This window comes from Oratosquilla oratoria, chromosome 22, assembly GCF_046742065.1.
Source record: "Oratosquilla oratoria isolate Oo_2021 chromosome 22, ASM4674206v1, whole genome shotgun sequence".
Classification (NCBI taxonomy): Eukaryota; Metazoa; Arthropoda; class Malacostraca; order Stomatopoda; family Squillidae; genus Oratosquilla; species Oratosquilla oratoria.
In genome coordinates, this window is record NC_134798.1 from 58,631,580 (window position 1) to 58,653,182 (window position 21,603).

Sequence of the window (21,603 nt, forward strand, 5' to 3'; positions counted from 1 at the left end):
AATAATAATAATAATAATAGTAATAATAATAATTATGATAGTAATTGTAATAATAATAATAGTAATAATATTATTATTAGGAAAATAACGATAATAAATTATAAACAAATAGGAACAGTCGATCCGCCTGAGAAGAAATTCGAAAACTGGCATTCTTCCATTAACGAGCAGTTTTACGAGCTCTTGATGTGTTTGAGTCCGAGCTTAAATCTCACACGATGAAAAACTTTTAAGAAATACAATTAGCTTCCATTATAAGTACTACAATGTCTGATGTTTTCAAGTGATGCTGTTGATAAAAGTATTACTCCTCTTTGATCAATTTATTCTATAGTAAATTAGTAAATAGACGAATAAATCAAATCAAATCAATCCGTTGCCCCAGGTCTGCCTTGCAGCAGACTAACGGCCATCGTGCTGACCCAGAAGTCAATCACTCAGCCATTCTTAGCCCGTGCTCCAACCGCTGCCACGTCCCTCCTGCAAACTTCTCTCTATCTCGTCTCTCCCTTTTCTGCCTGGTATCTATTTTCGCAGCTTCCCATGTCGCGGCGTCCACTCTGTGCACACTTGCTCCAACACCATTCGTTCGCGCTAACTTACCTGCCCAAATCAATTTCCTTTCTTTTACCGCCTCTACAATATCCCCCACTCCAGTCTGCTCTCTTTGTCTCTCTCTCACACCCAACTTGTCCTCTTTCGATCTTGCAACGTTATTCTCACCGTTGATTTCTCCTTTCTCTGCGCACTCCTTAGCTTTCCCTCCATCACCCTTCTCTCGTTGTATGAATTGATATATATTATGTCATCTAAGACTCACTTCCTTATATGTAAGGGCCCGTCCAAACTGAACCTCATGCGGCGCCAACACGTTGCTCAACGTGTTGAGTGTAGTGTGGCGGGCGGACATTTTCAACACGCCGCACACCTCACCCGTTCTAATTCCATGCAGCGGGGCAGTGTCCATCTTGACGCAGAGGAAAAGGTACGTCGCGCGTTAAGCTCTCTCCAAAATGGCACTTATATTGGAGTGGACTAGGAGCAACAATCGCATTGATAGATTTACTACAGCAGGATCCTTTAATTTGAAACGTGAAGTGCAAGGAATACAAGCCGAGGGAATTAATTACGTCAGAAATGAACTGTGGACTGGACCGTGAGGACACACATCCTTCCCTCGACAACGTTCAGAGGTGACTGACGGCGCTGCATTCAACATTGCCATCTGCCTCATGGAGCTCTGCACGAGGCATCGGTGTGGACTAAGCTTAACATGTATAGATGTAATTTATTTTATATTATTTGTTTATTTGTTTTGTTATCATTTGTCTGTTTATTATTATTTGCTTGATTCACATTTATTATTAGTTATATGTCACTTTATTATTATTTACTATTTACCTGTTTGTTTACAATTTAACTATACATATGTATTTATTTATTTATTTATTTTATTTATTATTATTTATATTATATTTGTATTTATTTGTTTATTTGTTTATTTATTTATCATTATTAATTTTTTCGCATCCGACCTAGTTATGGACCAAAAGGTCTCCTGTCGGCATGATCCGCCTTTGTAATCCTTTGTAATCCTTTGTGTGTGTGTGTGTGTGTGTGTGTGTGTGTGTGTGTGTGCGTGTATAAGTAAATAGCAATTAAACAATAAATCAATAAAATTCTGGACCTCGCATTTGATACATGACAAGCGCACGTGTCAGAGATGTCATAATTAAAATCAACAAGAAAATAAACCTACTTAGATACACTTCAAACATAAGATTTGGATACCAGAGATTAACTAACCACTTTTTTTCAAATAATTTACAAGAATCACCCTTGACTATGCTTTCACAGCAAGATTCACAACAATCAACAAAACAAGGATTGCTCAGCCAGTCAGTAAAAGGAACAACGACAAAAATCAGCAAAACGAACGCATAGAACTTACAAACAGTACTGAACAAAACACCAAATGTGAGTTAGCCACGGTTGGCGATATAACACATAATCATGAGATGTATGAAGACCATACACTTTAGCGTGAATAGGCTAAATAATAAAATAAATCGCCCAAAACTTGTAATAGATTTAGAGGCACAATCAGATGACCTCGAGATGCTTCAGATATGTAATTACAACAGATTTTTGATATACACGCAGTGTTGGTGTATTTGTTAGCAACGTACTTTTACACAGACATGAATATATTATTCCTCTACATTTCTTTACCGTATTTATGGCATTAAGTTCAGCTAACACAAAAGAAAATTGGTATATGGCGATACTGACAAGTGTTTGCAACACACACACACACACACACACACACACACACACACACACACACACACACACATGCACACACACTCGTAGCGCAATTGGTAAAGTTCCCGGCTGCCACTACGGAGGTACGGGGTTCAAATCCCGCCCAGGGCTGAATTAATTTCAGTATCACTGCACTGCGAGTCGTTACTCCAACTCTCGTGGGCGGGGAGTTGGGTGTGTGTGTGCGTGTAAGGTCACAGCATTACCCATAGATCGGTCATATACGAGCTGTGAGCTCTCTTCCGGGAGGGAAATAGCTACCGATCACGAGTCCAACATGTGATCCAAAGACCATGGTGAATAGCGCGCGCGGGGCCTTGCTGGTGTAGGGGTACCACACTCGGCTGCAAACTCGGCAGTATGAGTCGAGTCCATGTACAGGAGGGAAATAGATCACAGTACTTCAAGCCGGCTCCTTACTAAGAAGAGTTCCCCTACAGAGAGTTTTCTTTGGTAAGTCGATTTGACTCTAAAGAACGCTTTATGATGTTCAAAACCCTTGAAGAAGTCTTCTTAACCCTTTAAACTCCGGTCAAATAAAACAAAAAATCATAAAACACCAAAATGTTTGATCAAACACCAGAAAAATATGACGTCAATCCTCGCGCGGTCAAGCCGCATCAGATGATATTCGGATGTACGGGCCGGCGCGAGGCCTACCATATCCGGTTTTTCGTATCTACACCACAAGCGGCTGACATGAGTTGAATGGGTTAAGACGCTCTATCCTAAGTTTCTGGGATGGCATTTCCAGCCCTCCTCCCTCCCAAAATCGCACCATGTATCCCTTGAATTTGGACTTGGCCATCTTCAATATTTCACTTATTTCTTTAGATCTATGACCTGCCTTCTTTAGTCCAATCACTTGGGCAATTTTATCTTTAATTAATTCCTTTGCAGGGGCCATGGTAATGATACAGATCCTAGGGAAATTAAAATGCCAGTGTGAAAAAAGGAAGGTCCCGAAGAGAGGGGTTACCTGTAAATGCTCTTCCCACGACAGTGTGGGAGCAACTGGCTAGGTTCTCCCTCACGTTCCACTCTGCTGGCCCAGCGTGACAGCATGGGGCTGCCAGGTACATTCTATCTACATCATTTCACCTCGGAAAATGTCTTAAATTTTCGGCATAAGTATGCGCCCACAAAGGGGTAGGCGCCGCATACTTTTGAGAGTAAAGTTTATATATATATATATATATATATATATATATATATATATATATATATATATATATATATATATATATATATATATATATATATATATATATATATATATATATATATATATATATATATATGGACAGATATCTTGATCACGCTGTCTTGCCACACCTTCAGTGATGCAGTGTAGTGTTCGGGCTCCTTCGCTGTGAAGATTGATATTTGGTCTCTAAGTCGCACAGTAACAATACACCAAAGTTTCGTCAGTAGTGATTAATGCCATAAAAGTTAGGTCGACTAATGACCAAGATATGTTTGATTTTTGCTCTCTGCTTAAGGTTGAAGCCTTTAGAGAAATCGGGAATGAACAGGTGAATGCAATCACAAATTAGACGTTGTTGTGGTGATTCAGAAAGCTCGATCAATCTGCGTGCATTCTTAACTTTGGTCGCAGCAGGAACAATTTCTAACGTGTTTTTTTTTTTCTTATACTGCACTTCGTAGGATATTCCTGATTATTCAGCACAACTCACATATTCTGGAAACAGATTGTCAGAGAGACGAGGAAAATAATTTCAATAGCAAACAAATAAATGCGGTAAAATTCAAGTTGGACTAATTTATTTCACTCACCTGGCCTTTGTTAAAAGGAGCTCCCACCACGCCAATGTGCAGTCCACGTCGTAGTAGTATGTCGAACGATGGTAGGCGGCGAAACGTTGTTTGAATCATGTTTGTATCTGCAAAGTGACAAATACTGTCATTCGTGAAGAAAGGACATGAAAGATCGTTTTAGATTGTCGATCACAGGCAGACAACGCATATCTTTAAAATGTACATATAATACAAGATTACTCACATTATTTGTAGGAAAATGGAGAAAAGGTCAGATTGGAAACTTTACGGATACTGTATGAATTATAATTATCATTAGTACAGCTAAACATCATTGTTTCGTTTCCTGGACGACGGTATAATTGTCTTTTCCTTCCCGCCAGACATCAATGCATGAGTAATAACCCTTTAGTATTTTAATGTTACCCTCTTAAAGAGTCTCGTAGTCACTGTTGAAATAAAAGGCCCAACCTGAAAGATTACTTGTTCATGTTTTCGTACTGTAGGACTAAGGAGGGACCGTGCCTACGGTACTGTATGAGGTGTTTGCGCTGAAGTGTCTGTAAAGTATGGTGCGGGTTACAAGGTTGGATAGAATGCGAAATGAGGAGGTGAGGAGGAGAGCAGGGGTAGATAGGGCTGTTGAAATATTATTGAGATGGTTTGGACACAAGGAAAGAATGAGTGAAGAAAGATTAGCGAAAGAGGTGTGAAATGCAGAAGGAGGATGGAGTAAACTTACGGGGACGGCCGAGGATGAGATAGATGGATGGGGTGAAAGGGGCTATGGGCAAGAGTGAACATAACAACATATGAATGAAGGAGACTGCAAAAGACCATAAGGCCTACACTAGGCAGCTCCGTATCCATCGCCACCTGTCATCCCCATCCATAAAGTTATCTAATAGTTTCTTAAAACAACTGATAGTTTCAGCGCTTACTACATGGTTATTAAGTTTATTCCATTCGTCGACCACCCTATTAGTAAACCAATCCTTGCCTATTTCCTTTTTAAATCTACATTTGTCCAGTTTATAACCATTACTGCAAGTCCTGCCCTGTTGAATGTCTGTTGAACAAGGAAGGGAGAAGGGTGAATGTGGACTGGATGTGTAAAAATTATATTCTGACGCAGCACGAAGGGATTTCTCCCCTTGTTCTCTGTTTCCAACATGAGAAGATGGAGGGGGGGGGTTGCCGTGTAAGTTAAGTGGCCCTACTCTGGATGTGCTGTGCCTTGCTGCATTGCTTCCGATCCGGAAGGTGGGCAAGAGTGAGGAATGATCCATCATCCATGAGGAGCTAAGAAGAGAGGAAAACAAGGGTGGTGGATGGGAGTTTGTGCGAGCTTTTGACTTAGCTACCTCCCTTATAAGGGGGAAAAAGCCCTTGGTGTGTGTATATATATATATATATATATATATATATATATATACATATATATATATATATATATATATATATATATATATATATACATATATATATATATATATATATATATAGAACTAAAGGTATGAGTAAATGTACCGTTCTGTAGTTTTACTGAATCTCGAGACGGGTGCTTGTTTTTATTAGGATCCCAATCTTTATCTCTTGGTAGATATCTCTTCAACACAAACGTAAGATGAGTTAGCATTCACTGCAAGGGGCAGTGGCAGGAGGAATATCACTAAAGTTCTGGTCACTACTAATTTCTAATACCGGACAAATTTCGGGATATAACGGATCTGTTCGGTGTTTCCATTGGATATAACGGATCCTCGGTTATAACGGATCTTCGGATATAACGACAGACCCCTGTCCTAATATCGTCCGTTATACCGAGGGTTTGCTGTTGTTTCATTTATTCCGCCAAATGCATTCTATCTCTTTTCGTTCAGCTTCTGTACATCGGCAGAAACTTTGGCGATGGAGGGGGACATCCGTAACGTCTAAAGATTCAGAGGAATCACATCCGTAACGTCTAAAGATTCAGAGGAATCACATCCGTAACGTCTAAAGATTCAGAGGAATCACATCCGTAACATCTACAGATTCAGAGGAATCACACCCGTAACGTCTAAAGATTCAGAGGAATCACGAATCCGTTTGTGGTTTTCCTTATCTGACAAAACCGGTAATATCCCTTGGGAAATAAATCAATGAGTAATATTATATATAATAAGTATGCCCAAAGTAGGTTTAGTTTGGACTCCATCAAAATACGTCTTCCATGATGTTTCTGATGCATTTGCCGCAGCCCGTTTCTACATCGTAGTAGTACTAGGCGCGGATACAAGGTGTGTGTGTGTGGGTGGGGGGGGGAGCACCCCCCCCCCCTACGCCCCGAGTATGGTACACGTTCATAATCAGTCGGTACTTGTATGTGATGGGGTATGTCGTTTTCGTCAAACATTTGATTCAGTTATGAGTAAAACAGACTTAGGTTTCTGGACCAATCTCCAAGCCAACAGCATTATTCTTGGGGTTAAAATATCGGCGTGTTTCAAGTATCGGTTATCGGTTCACCCCCCCACCCCAAATAACATTACTGGATCCGCGCCTGAGTAGTACGAACTCTGCCATGGGGAGTGACATCTTAATCCCATGCCGGTCCCAAGCCCGGATAAAAGAGAAGCGTTGTCATGACAGGCCTAGCAAGCCGGTGACGCAAAAAGACTTATTGGCTCGTGAAACTCAAGGGACAGTCTCGGAACCAGGACGGACCAATCGAGGACGACGAAAGCTTTGAGAGGACAAACTGGAAAAGTGTGCTGGCCCGACTGACAGGCTCTAAGCCTACCTGGGAGCTGAAGTAAGTAGTAGTACGACAAGTTGATGTCTTGTTGGCCCGGTCCTCCACTTCTCGAAGACTAATATTTCATCTGTTCAAGTAATTGCAGAGGGCACTAGTATCAGATTTCGAAAAGCCTTGCCAAATCAATATCAAAGTTTTAAAAGTACACAGAAGATACTGCAGTTGTCTGCAGAGTCGGAAAATCACACAACACGACAATGTACATACACTCGATGGCCGTGGGTGAAGGTTAAATGAGAAGGAGAAGAGAAGGTTACTGATTGGAAGAGACGGGGATTCATTAATTGGCACAGTGAGGTTATCTAATATTAAGTCATACAGGTGTGCGTACGAGAAAAGATATTATCAGCGTAAGAACTGATTAGGATGCAAGCACAGGTCAGATAAGGCTTCTTATATTGGGGTGTGTGTGTGTGTGTGTGTGTGTGTGTGTGTGTGTGTGTGTGTGAGAGAGAGAGAGAGAGAGAGAGAGAGAGAGAGAGAGAGAGAGAGAGAGAGAGAGAGAGAGAGAGAGAGAGAGAGAGAGGGGGGGGGGGGGGGAGAGAGAGAGAGAGAGAGAGAGAGAGAGAGAGAGAGAGAGAGAGAGAGAGAGAGAGAGAGAGAGAGAGAGAGAGAGAGAGAGAGAGAGAGAGAATCACTGCATTCTTGGATCACGTGTTGAACTTGTAATCGACAACTATTAACCCCCCACCCCCGATTAGAGCCAAGAACTCATATATGGCCCGATCTATGGGTAATGTTGTGACCACACACACACACACACATACACACACAAACAAACGAACAAACAAACAAACACAACTCCTTACCCACCAGAGATGAAGTGTCGGCTCGAAGTGTAGCGATGCTGAAAATTTTAGCTCTGGGCGAAACTCGAACTCGGGTCGCTGAATTAACGAGTCAAGCGTGATACCACAACACCGTGTATGTATGTGTGTGTGTGTGTGTGTGTGTGTGTGTGTGTGTGTGTGTGTGTGTGTGTGTGTGTGTGTGTGTGTGTGTGTGTTCGTGCGCGCGTGTATGATAAGTATGTATATAGATAACTGTCATTGGGGAATACAAACTAGAATCCCATGCCGGTCCAAAGTCCGCAGAAGAAAAAAAGAGCAAAACAGGAATGTTTACCTGACTGGTCTAGGAATCCGGTGACGCGAAATAATTCCTTGCTCCTGAAATTCAAGGATTCTCGGAACCGGGACGGACTAAACGCAGACGACTTCTGCATTCAAAAACTAGGACAAGGAACACTAATGATAACAACATGTGTGAACTGAACGTATGTACATATAGTAATAAAGAATAAACAGTTGATTTGGTGTGTGGTCTTTGGATCACGTGTTGGACTCGTGATCGACAGCTATTTCCCTCCTGGAAGAGAGCTCAGAGCTCGTAGGTCCGATCTATGGGTAATGCTATGACCTTGCACACACACAAACACCCAACTCCCCGCCCACGAGAGTCAGAGTAACGACCCGAGGCACAGCGATACCGAAATAATTTCGGCCCTGGGCAGGATTCGAACTGGGTACTGGGAGCACTTCTACTACCCAGTTCAGCGCTCTACCAACCGAGCCACCGAGTCGTGTGCGAGTGTGTATGTGTGTGTGTGTGAGAGAGAGAGAGAGAGAGAGAGAGAGAGAGAGAGAGAGAGAGAGAGAGAGAGAGAGAGAGAGAAAGAGAGAGAGAGAGAGAGAGAAAGGAACGCAGATACAATGCGTTTGGCAGAACCGAGACTTTGGGAAGGAAAAAGAAGAAGACCTTGAAGGTGGTTAGTTTTTCATGAAACAGGAGAGTGAAGAAGAAATCATAAAGTGGAAATAATTACAGGACCGCCATTTTCACTTCCACAGAATTGGCATGACTACAGACTCCCAGCAGATCCAGATGCAACCAGAAGATACTCAATACTCCCATTCCACTCCACCCTACTCCCATATGGTGTGTGTCATTGTGACTAATAGAAATAAGCTCCACCGCATGGACTCGATGAAATTAGAATAGACCAGCGTTTCTCTAAACCTTAGGGTTCCCCGGAACCCTAAGGTTCCGCAAAATGTCCCTTGAGGTTCCGCGAGAACTAGTGAGATAGGCTAATGCACTTTTGATTCTTTATTTGATTTCATATACGTAATATAATTAAACACGCACGGCATATTCTTGGTTATTGTAATAATTTGGTATAGACATCATCTTATCGAACCTATTATTACGATGAAAATAAAATGAGAAAGATATATATATATATTTATATATATATGTATATATGTATCTATGTATATATATATATATATATATATATATATGTGTCTGTGTGTGTGTGTGTACAACACTGAATGAGTCCCATACATTTTAACAACTACAATGCACTTTATGACGGGCGCATGCCTTGAATGATTCCCTGACATAATCTCAGACCCTTAATGGAAGAAATATATATACAAAAGCTCACAAATAGGCCATTTTTATCACACTTTATTTCTCACACCTTTAATAAAAAAAAAGACAAAAGTCCGCTTTTATATATTTCTCAAAGCCAAATATATGATATCATACGCATACGTTGTACTTTTTATTTTCACAGATTTTCTCACCTATTGCACCTCAATTCAACACATAAATAATTCTCCAGAATTGCTGAAAATTTCATAAGTTTAAGCAGATTCTAAATTACTGGGTGATGAGTAATTTGAGTTATTTTCACCAAATTTCACACCTGTAGTATTAGTCAATGGAACAATTCGTAAGTTTGAGCAGTTCATCTGTTACTAAGTAAGGAACTTTGGGGAACTCTTATCAGTGGTGAGCTAAAATTCGATCAGTTTATAAGGATCCCGATATAAGAACCGCTCAAACAATCGTTCAGTCATGTGGAATTTCACAAGTACCTCAAAAACCTATATGGCAGTGCATTCGACTGGAAGAAATCTCGTGACAGTTCATGGAACGCGATGAAAAATATTGTGATGTTTCTACATGTAATATGCGTACATGTGTAATGTGATATATGTATGTTACATTATAATTTCATACAGAATATAGAAAAATGTGTTTCTGTCTTTTTTCCATTAAAAGTGTGAGTTTTTTTTTCTCTTGATCAACGCATTTATAAGAGCCCTTTATCATAGATACATATATGTATCATCATAGTTCCTGACAACTCCAATTGTACGAATAGTTATTTTGTATTTTATAACTATGGAACTATATTACATCGATATAGGATTTCAAAAAGTTAAACAACAATGGTGTTGTATAATTATATAACTCCATTGTTAAACAGCAATGGTGTTATATAACTATATAATACCATTGTTGTTTAACTTTTTGAAGTACTTTATTGCTGTTATATAGTTCCATAGTTCTCAAATAAAAAATAACTATTCGTACAATTGGAGTCGTCAGTCACTATCATTTTACCTTTCTATAATCTTATACATCAAAAAGCATACATTTTTCATAAACTAGGTAACAGAATTATTTCAAATCTTTTAAAAATAATATATTGTTACAATCCAGTCAGGTAGTGCTAAATAACCCAAAGTTCTTTTGAAACGCGGATAACATTTACAACATCAGCGACATAAAATTGTCGGCAACACATTTTGGTAATCTTGCGACACGTGTTGACGCAAAAAAAACAAAAATACAATTATCAGCAGCCCAGTCAATAAAAATATACACACGCACTCGCAATAACCTTCAGTTGGCAGCTTTTATGACAATTTATTTCTCTTGCAACATTACAAAAATAGGAAAACATGATTAGCATATGAAAGATAGAGAACAAGCGTTTCTATACAAATACATCTTCATTTGTTTCGTTATTTGTCTGTTTGTTTAATATTATTTGCTTGATTTTCATTTATCATTGTTCATCTGTCATTTTATCATTATTTACAATTTACCTGTTTGTTCATTTATTTTATTTACTATTATTTATATTATTATAATTTTCATTTATCTATTTATTGATTTATCATTATTATGTTTTTCCGCATCCGACCTAGTTATGGACCAAAAGGTCTCCTGTCTGCATGCTCCTACTTTGTAATCCTTTGAGTCAGGTACGTGAAAATTCGAGACGTCAAGGTAAACCACTTGTTAAAACCTCAACCGCCTCACTCGCATTCCAACATCGACTGAGGCAAAAAAAAAAAAAGAACTACGACAGTAAAAATTAAATATTTCATCACTAACAAACAACATGTAATGGAAATATTTTCTTAAAAAGTTCAAATTCAAATCTTATAAAAAAAAATTGCCACAAGGTCGCTTATATGTGCTCATCAAAATATATGATTTAATTGGAAGAGAAAGCCTTTCAAATACTTTCATTATGCGTGCATTACCTCCACTGTTTTTTTTTTCTTTCTTTTTTTTTTAAGAAGCGAAATTTTTCATTAAAGAATATTGGAAATAAAACAATTGAAAAATTAAAATGTATGTAGCTGATCAAATCTGTCATTGCACTATATAATTTCTTGTAAAATTTCAATAACTATTACAGGAGATACATACATATACCAAAAGCTTTTTTCCCTTACAAGGGAGGTAGCCAAAAGACAAAGGTATAGAGACCACTCCCACCCATTTCATTCCCTACATACTCCACTCCCCTCTACCCTCTTCCTTCCCTACTGGCACTTCTTTCGTCAAAATTTAACTTCCACATTTTCTGGTAACTACCCCCACCAAATTGGCGGGGTAGTAAAAAAAAAAAAAAAAAAAAAAAAAAAAAAAAAAAATGAAGTTATTATTATTATTATTTTTTTTTTTTTTTAATTCCAGGGGGCTGAGGCGATTTCCGTCACACCCACCCAGAGGGAACGGCCTTGATATACGTAAACACACAAACTAACAACTCACGAAAAAAAATACCCGAATTGGCAGCCTCTCTGAACGTCTTCAAGGTCATACGCACACGCTGTTGTGGTCGCGTTATGGAGGGTCTATTTGGTTCAAGATTTAGTCTTGTTTCTTACTACAAACATACATCATTCAAACTGTTATGCAGCACATTAAAATCACTTCGTTCCGACGACGAACCAATCTAATATGATGCGACATCAGCCAAATTGGCCAGTCTGACATGCTAATACAATCTGGTATAATCTGTAAGTGTGGGAGGGTATCCTTGGATTAATAAAATCGCTTGGTGGCAACTAGGAAAATACATAGAGGCGATTACTATCGTCTAGAGCAGAGGTTCTTAACCTTTTTCTCCAATTCCCCACTTTTTAGTGAGCCAACTCTCCATTTCCCACCACAGCATCCGTCTTTGACAAATTCGATTTTAACCCATGCAGTGTTTAGTACGTGAATATACGCTTTGCTTTTTTGTGCCATTTTACGGCCCATAATTTTTGTTTGCATATATTAGATTTTCTACTAACATTTATCACATAGAAATAAAATACATATGAAAAGACAGTGGTTCTTCTGTCCGACCGGTCATTCCCCACTAGGCAACTCCGCCATTTCCCACCAGTGGGGAATTCCCCACAGGTTAAGAACCACTGCTCTAGAGTCTATCTTCGACGATTAACTCGTGTAAGGCGACGACTTGCTGGCTGCAGTCAAACGAATGTATTGCGACTTCTCCCCCCCCCCTCCCCCGCTCAAAGGGATGCTTATAAGCCAAAACCTTAATCAGCACTATTAACTTCATTAACGTACAATCATTGCAGCATTTTTTTTTTATCATCCCCTTGGCGTACAACGGGGTCTAGCTTACAACTCGCTGAAATGACGCATGACAAATTTATTTTCTATAAAATCTTATTCTGCTTAGAGCACGTGCAGTGATGACATGGTTCAGCTGCTTTAGAGAAAGATTCCGACGAAATTCGTGTTGTAGTCACTCAGAAGAGCTGACGCTTACCTTCAATTCAGTTACACTTTGAACCTCCAGAACTTATTCTGTTGATGGGTTTTCATACATCAGCCCCAATTCATACGTGGCAATTGATTTAAGAAATTGTGTACATCACATCTTATCCAAGGAAACTTGACTAGTACAGTTAAATCGGGATCATGTACGTCCAATAATTCGGGGCTGCTAAAAATAAGTTTATGACCGCCCTTCTGAACACGTAGTACATAATCCAGCTTGTGTGCATTGCAGTCACTAGAATTTATCGTATCTGAAACATACGGCACAAAACAACATCTGGAATCGTACCTCCTGTGTATGTCCCTTACTATTGTTACTCTTATTTAACTTTGTGTTACGATTTGTCCACCCGTGGTCACAGCACAAACTCTGACCAGGAACTGAGGTGATGTGGTTCCTGACAGCGATTCCATTTACCGGGCGACCCAGGAGATCTAATCGCTTGGTCAGGTGAACGAAACATTATGACAAAAGAAAACATATACGCATAGAGCAAATGTTGAATCGATTAAAGTTTGCTAGCCGTCGACTCCTCTATTACACAAAAAATGCCTAGGGAAATAGCAGTCTGCACGTTGCTGGTATCAATGCACCTGCTAGGATTTGAAGCCAATCAGAGTGCCGGAATGCAGACAACATCGCCGAGCCCACGACCGACAGCCAATGAAAGACGAGGAACGCGCCACAGCCTCCTTTGATATGCAAGGCACGTCCCAGGGAGCAAACCATAAGGACTGATTTTGTGTACACCTTGTGCATGATTCGGTTGCGTGACGGTACAGAAAGTGAAATGATTTTGGAGAGGAGCAGTTGGCGTAAGGAAACACTGACACGTACGCCCAATGTCTCGACGGCGCGGTGGTACCGTTCGCAACCGCGAATTCAAAGGTCCAAATTCGATTTCCGCCAAGTGATCAAATAATTCCAGTATTGCTGCATTGCGAGCCGGCATTCAAACTCTTGTGGACACGGGGTTGTGTGTGTGTGTGTGTGTATTCACTTGGTCTTTGGATCACGTGTTGGACTCGTGATCGACAGCTATATCCCTCCTGGAAGAGAGCTCAGAGCTCGTAGGTCCGATCTATGGGTAATGCTATGACCTTGCACACACACACACACCCAACTCCCCGCCCACGAGAGTCAGAGTATGACCCGAGGCACAGCGATACCGAAATAATTTCGGCCCTGGGCAGGATTCGAACTGGGTACTGGGAGCACTTCTACTTCCCAGTTCAGCGCTCTACCACCTGTACCATCGAGTCGGTACAGGTGTGTGTGTGTGTGTGTGTGTGTGTGTGTGTGTGTGTGTGTGTGTGTGTGTGTGTGTGTGTGTGTGTGTGTGTGTGTGTGTGTAAGGTCACATCATTATCCATAGATCCGTCATATATGAGCTCTGAGCTCTTATTTAGAAGGGTAATAGCTGTCGATCACGAGTACAACACGTGACCCAAGACCGTGGTGAATCTCACACGCACACAGATAAATCATACAAGGAAAAACAAACAGTACTGGGTCTGAGTGGAAGGGTGGTGAGGTACCAGGAACGTTTCGTCCTGAAAGGACTTCCTCAGGACGAAACGTTAGAAATAAAAACTCCAACGGTTCCTGGTGTTTACCTCACCACCCTTCCACTCATTCTGCCCTACGTACTTCAGTGCTGGGTCTGCCAACTTTGAAAGATCAAAGTGGAAAAGGTGATATCATTACATTATTCAGGTCACCAAAGGGGAATAGTTTGCATTGGCAGATCTCCTAATTAAGAGGAAATGGGAGTGAATTAAGATGTCTAAAGAACGTGAAGAAATCATTTTCCATGAAGATACATTGGCAGATCTCCTAATTAAGAGGTAATGGGAGTGAATTAAGATGTCTAAAGAACGTGAAGAAATCATTTTCCATAAAGATGCATAAATACTTGGCATAGCTTAGAAGGCGACATAGCCCAAGCTCAAACAAAACATGAGTTCAAATCTAAATATAATAATTAGAAATCTTGCATATATATCAAGTTGGAAATGTACATGAACTTCAGTCTTTTTTTATTATAAAAAATTAGAGAATAGGAAACGGAACCCAACGAGCGTTGCTTATCATAGCTTATCACGCCAGACAGACAGCCATTCAAGTGTTCTTTGGTTAATTTTGACCAGGTCAATGTTGTCTAAATTGGTTGAAAGCGGGCACGAGCTTAAGACATGGTCAATGTTCTGTTCAGTTTCTCCACACTCACAGGATGGGTCGGTTTTGAGTCCTCATTTAACCAGATTGTCACCAGTTCTAGCGACTCTGGATCTTGCTCTATCTAGTGTGGACCATTCGCGTCTTGGTAGCAGTGCCCCATCTGAGAGCTCTTCACTGGGTCCTTACACTGTACTGTTGCTACAATTACGTAAATAAAAACACACACACACTAGGCTTGAATGTAGTGATAATGTTCTCGACCACTAATTCAGAGATCCGAGTTTAACTCCCTGTAGCGTGAGCCGGTACTCCAACTCTGGTGACTATGGATTTGGGAGGTGTGCGTCCATTAATTATATATCTATAGACCGGGTCATATACGACTTCTGGAATGGTAATAGCTGTCGATCGCGAATCCGATATGTGATCCGATCGTGTGAATCACACATACACACACGCGATGTTACTTTGGCTTATTGTCTACACGGTAAATAAGAAAAAAAAATTAGGTATGTTACCTACAAGCTAGGATTAAATCTACAAACATGTTAGGGAATAATGAATTCAGGTCGTGACCCTGACGATGAGGTCAGGTCACGACCCAGGTCTAGCCACCCAGCTTCACTCTCCCCTAGAGGACGAACTGGCGAATTAGTGCCCGTTCCACGACATTCCAGAATCCATGGATGTCAAACTCTCGTTCCGTTCGCAATCACATTTTTCCTCACTATTCCGATTTAAATAATAAACTGAATTAGAAGCTCCCCTTTGCCATTAAAAAAAAACCATTCAAGACTGCTCTTATGATATGGTTAAAAAATGAACTGTCACAGGTCGTGCGGGGACGTTTCTGTCCCGGACGTTTGGACCGCATGGAATTATCGACCTCGGCATGCACAGAAAAATTATATATAAACCAGATGAGTGGACGGTTGGTGAGATAAACACAGGGAACCGTTTAGGGATTTATTCTGACGTTTCGTCCTTACCAGGACTTCTTCAGACCTGAAGAAGTCCTGGTAAGGACGAAACGTCAGAATAGATCCCTAAACGGTTCCCTGTGATTGATATCTCACCACCCGTCCACTCACACACGTAAACGTTGACACGCATGTACTACCAAGATCTATATAGATCTTGTGTACTACAATTAGATAAATATACCCGCGCACAAATACACAAATATACACACATACATTCGTACAGACCCACACACACATACAAACATACACACACACTTTTGAGACGTAATAACTTAGGTGATATAGCTCAAGTTGGAACAATACGTATATTCTAATCTAAATTGATATGTGGAAAATAACAATATAGACCATACTGGAACCATACACGAATATGAAGCTAGTTATTGTAAATTGGAGTATAGGAGACGGGACCCCATTAGCGCTGCTCTTTTCCTGTATACTGCAATTAGGTACATACAACTAGTAAAGTTAAGGAAACACACACACACAGACATATATACACGACTCGGTAGCGCGGTTGGTAGAGCACTGGACTGTGAAGTACGGTGGTGCTCGCAGTAGCTGGTTCGAATCCTGCCCAGGTCCGAAATTATTTCGGTATCGCTGCGCTTCGGGTCGTTACTCTGACTATCGTGGGCGGTGAGTTGTGTGTGTGTGTGTGTGTGTGAAAGGTCATAGCATTACCCTTAGATCGGTCATACGAGCTCTGAGCTCTCTTCCGGGAGGGAAATAGCTGTCGATCACGAGTCCAACACGTGATCCAAAGACCAAGGTGAGTACTCGTGGGCGGGGAGTTGGGTGTGTGTGTGCGGGTAAGGTCACTGCATTACCCATATATCGGTCATATACGAGGTCTCTTCCTGGAGGGAAATAGCTGTCGATCACGAGCCACGAGTCCAACACGTGATCCAAGACCACGATAAATCACACACATACACATATCCAAAAGAGGAGGAATTTGTGAGTGTTCATAGACAACATGTCACCTGACCAGTATACCAGAAGGATTGTGGGAGAAACGTAGCGACTGTAGCAAATATTAAAATGGTTGTTCACTATATGGATGACGAGATAATGATAAAAACTCATCGCAACCCCGATCCACCTAAGGCTGGAACATTACTGGTATGGTCCTCACACAGAGAGAAGTGATAGGAGCAAGACAGAATGCAAAAGGCATCAACCAAAGTGGTCCCCAGCCTGGCACATAATCCAAATGAGGAGAGACTAAAAACACTGGGACTCCCAACTTTGAAACACCGAAGAGAAAGAGGTGTTATGATAACAATATTCAATACACTGAAGGGTATAGATTACAAACAGAAGAGATATCTTGATAAGGATGGGGGCTTTAAGAGGTCATGAGAATAAATTAAGGAAGGTTAATGTCATATGCACAGGCTTGCTGGTGTTATGGTACCAACTAGAACTGCTAACTAACCAGTCCTGAATTCGGTCCCTGCTCAGGGGTAAAAAGTATCACTGCACTGCATGTTGCACACACTTCTTTGAAAAAGGATTTGGTGTGTATGTGTGTCTGTGTAGGGACACAACATTACCCATAGATCGGGTAACATATGAACGTTGAGCTCTCATCCGGGAGGGTAATAACTGTCGGTCGGGAGCCCAGCATGTGATCCAAGATGGTAAAGCACGCACACATACACACCACACACACACATACACACAAACACACACACACACGCCACACACACATACACACACCACGCATACATACACACAGCACACACACATGTACACACCACACACACACACAAACATACACACACCACGCACACACACACATACACGCAATAGAACAACGGTACAAATAAACAATCAAAGCAGACTACATATGTGAGATTTAGGTCAAAGCAAAAACACAAAACTGCACGCGCGGACACAGAACAAGCAGCAGTGGGCGAGTGAATGACAATGCACGTCACCCACTGCATGGAAGTAACTTGTTAGACTACATCGTGGTTGTGATTCATGGTGGTCTTTGATCAAGTGCGGATCTCGTGATCGGCGGCTATTACCCTCCCGGATGTGAGAATAAAGCTCATTTGTGGGCAATGCTGTGACATTACACACACTCAACATGTGTGTTTGTGTGTGTGTGTATTCACCTTGGTCTTTGGATCACGTGTTGGACTCGTGATCGACAGCTATTTCCCTCCCTGAAGAGAGCTCAGAGCTCGTATGACCGATCTATAGTGTGTGTGTGTGTGTGTGTTTACGTGCATACGCATGTGCGTGCTTGGGTGTATGTGGGTTTCACCATTGTCTTGGATCACGTGCTGGACTCGTGATCGACAGTTATTAACCTCTCGGATGAGAGCTAAGAGCACGTATGACCGATCTATGGGTAATACTGTCACCTTACACGCACACACACACCCAACTCCCCGCCCACGAGAGTTGGAGTAACACCCCGCAGCGCAGCGATACTGAAATCATTTCAGCCCTGGGCGGGAGTCAAACCCGGACCGCCGTAGTGGCAGGCGAGAACTCTAACCACAGCGCCACGAGGTGGGTGTTTGCATATGAGTGTTACGCTCGTGGTGTCCCGTCTCTGTATCCCGCAGTGTCTTAATTGTTCTTAAATTCTTGTGTGGCTTCTGCACACACTATCATTTCCTCCAGTTTGTTCCATACATCCACCATTCTGTGTGGAAAGCTCTTCTTTTTCATGTATTTTTTATAACTGTCCTTTTTGAGCTTCCTTCCATGTCCCCTTGTGTTTCTTGTGGCCCAATTTAGTAAGTCTTCTCTGTCAGGGACTTCCATAACTCTCACGATTCTATAGATGGTCAACAAGTCTCCTCTTTCTCTTCTTTCTTCCAAGGTCGGTAACTCTAGTTTTGACAATCTCTCTTCGTATGACAGTTCTGAAAGTGTGGGGGCCATCTTCGAAGTTGATCTTTAGGTTCTTTCAATTTTCCTTTTATTCTTCTTGGTACTGGGTGTTCATAATATCGCTGCATACTCCAGTTTTGGTCTTATCAGTGAGACAAGTATTTTCCTCACCATTTCTTCGTCTTAGTAAGTAAATGACATTTCTATTGATCTCACCAAGTTGTATATTTCTCCGACAGTTTTGTTTATCTGTTTATCAGGGGACATGTCCTTTGTGATGATTACTCCCAGGTCTTTGTCAAATCCCACTTTCTTTACTCCCTTTTCTCCGATTTTATATTGTCCTGATATCCTACTTTTACTTTTTCTTAATTCCATTATACTACATTTCATAATGTTGAAGTGTGTGCGTGTGTGTCTTTAAGGGAAACTACGCTCGTAGTGTCCCGTCTCTGTGTATGTGTTTGTGTGTTGCATGTGTATGTGTGCGTTTGCGTGTGTGCAAGTAATGCGTCCGTGTTATTTCACCATGATCCTGGATCATGTGTTGGACTAGTGGTCGACAGCTATTCCCCTCCCAGAAGAGAGCTCAGAGCTCATCTATGACCAATCTATGGGTAATGCAAACGCACACACCACCCCAACTCCCCGCCCACAAGATCTGGCGTAACGACTCGCAGCGTAGCGATACTGAATTTATTTCAGCCCCGGGCGGAATTCGAACCCGGACCGCCGTAGTGGCGGCCGAGAACTCTACCAGCTGTGCCATCATTTGTTCGCGCTTATATGTGTATGTGCCTAATTGTAGTATACAGGAAAAGAGCTATGCTCGATGGGTCCCGTATCCTACATTCCAATCGATTATACCTAATCAATTCCTTTTAGCTGTGTGCATGCATGCGCGTGTGTGTGTGATTCACCATGGTCTTGGACCACGTGTTAGACTCGTGATCTACAATTCTTACCATCCCGGAAGAGAGCTCAGAGCTCATATGTCCGATCTATGGGTAATGCTGTGACCTTACACGCACACACACCCGCCCACGAGTTTGAATAATTAAATAAATGAAGGAAGGTTGCAACCTCAAGGTGCCCATCCTTACGAGGATTTTTATTATGTCCTGTTCATTTGTTTTTATTTATTTTAGTGTATCTTGGTTAGAGAAGGTGTGTAAATAGTGTTCAGTGACAAATGCTACGTTGTACGAAGTTTGGGATGAGGTATAATTGTAGAACATCATTAATAATTCGTTTTTGGGAATACATGGCTAGCGGATTTCCCGAGCAGGTAACCTACACACCTCATCTGAAGATCCAAGTCAGGTTAGGGCCGTTCTATGTACCACCGATTCATGTTTCCATTTCCTGAAGACGGATTTATGACGTCACGTGCTCATGTTGCCATAAGTGAAGTGCATTAAAAAAAAGAAAAAAAAAAAAAAGTTCCACAAGGAAGGCACTTCACTTGTAGATTTTCCAAATATATTTTGTCACTAAGCATCGTTCAGTGCTTGTACCAATAATGTTTCTTTTCTATGTCAATGAAATGAGGGAAGGAAGAAGCTATGCCAACACGTTTGGAGACGACGCAACATCATATGAAGTATGAAAAATGAGGACAGTAGAATGTTGCAAAAATATCTAGAAAACATTTTTGGTGTTGTCTATGTCAATGACATGATGGAAGGAATAAGCTATGCCAACACGTTTGGAGACGACGCAAAATCATATGAAGTATGAAAAATGAGGACAGTAGAATGTTGCAAAAATATCTAGAAAACATTTTTGGTGTTGTCTATGTTAATGGCATGCTGGAAGGAACAAGGCCAACATGTTTGGAGACAACCCAAAATCATTTGATGTATGAAAAATGAAGATAGAATGTTGCGAAAAGATCTAGAAACCGTTTTTTGAATGGAGCAAAGACTGGGAAATGAATTTCAATACCAAAAAAAAAAATGCAAAGTACTGGAAATGGACAATAGTGGCAAAAGACCATCTTTGAACTATTCCTTAGGAAGTGAACCCATTACAAAAGTGAAGAGAAAGGCTTAGGAGTGTTGATAAATGACAACCTGTCACCTGGCAGACATATTAGTAGGATTGTGGAAGAGACATATTCACTACTCAGTCGTTTTAAAAAACGATTAGACAACTTTATGGATGGGGACGACAGGTGGTGATGGATACGGAGCTGCCTAGTGTAGGCCTTATGGTCTTTTGCAGTCTCCTTTATTTCTTATGTTCTTATCAAAGTAATATTTCACTTCATAGACAATGAAAAAACTTATTGAAACCCTGATCCGTCCAAGACTGGAATATGCGTCAGTGGTATGGTCCCCACACAGAGACACACAAGACAAATGCTGGAATGGGTACCCACAGGTAAAAGACCTGTAGGGAGACCCAGGACCAGATATATTAAAGGTGTTGAAGAAGCTTTAGAAAGAAGAGACACAAACTTACTAGAAGTGAAAGAAAAGGAGACCTATGAGGATAGATACGCATGGAGAAGTCTAGTGAAGAGCTGCCTCTGACAGGATTATTCCTACCATGCATAGGGTGAGAAATGAGAAAGGTATGGTCCCCCACACAGAGTGAAGGATATAAGCAAGATCGAGACAATACAAAAGGCAGCATCCAAAACGGGTCCCCAGCCTGGCAGATAAAACCATACGAGGAAAGACTAAACGTACTGGGTCTGCCAACTTTGAAAGACCAAAGAGAAAGAGGTGATACAATTACAGTATTCAGGAATAAGCAAGTTCAAGGGGTGTACCGTA

The 21,603-nt window shown here is 41.1% G+C and overlaps 1 protein-coding gene across 3 annotated transcripts in view; it reads right to left on the minus strand.

Annotated features, from left to right (window-relative positions):
* LOC143037620 (arginase, hepatic-like) overlaps window positions 1–13,211 on the minus strand; it is a 26,935-nt gene extending 13,724 nt beyond the window's left edge. Inside the window, exons 1-2 of one of the 3 annotated variants that reach the window (XM_076206139.1) lie at window positions 13,086–13,211; window positions 4,123–4,229 (exon numbers count right to left, since the gene is read on the minus strand). In XM_076206139.1, the coding sequence (XP_076062254.1) occupies window positions 4,123–4,221 (99 nt within the window). In that variant the 5' untranslated portion in view covers window positions 4,222–4,229; window positions 13,086–13,211. Of the gene's footprint in view, window positions 1–4,122; window positions 4,230–6,889; window positions 6,914–13,085 lie in introns of those variants that run through there. The other 2 variants (XM_076206140.1, XM_076206141.1) reach the window with 2 other exon arrangements.
* Between the last annotated feature and the right edge of the window lie 8,392 nt (window positions 13,212–21,603).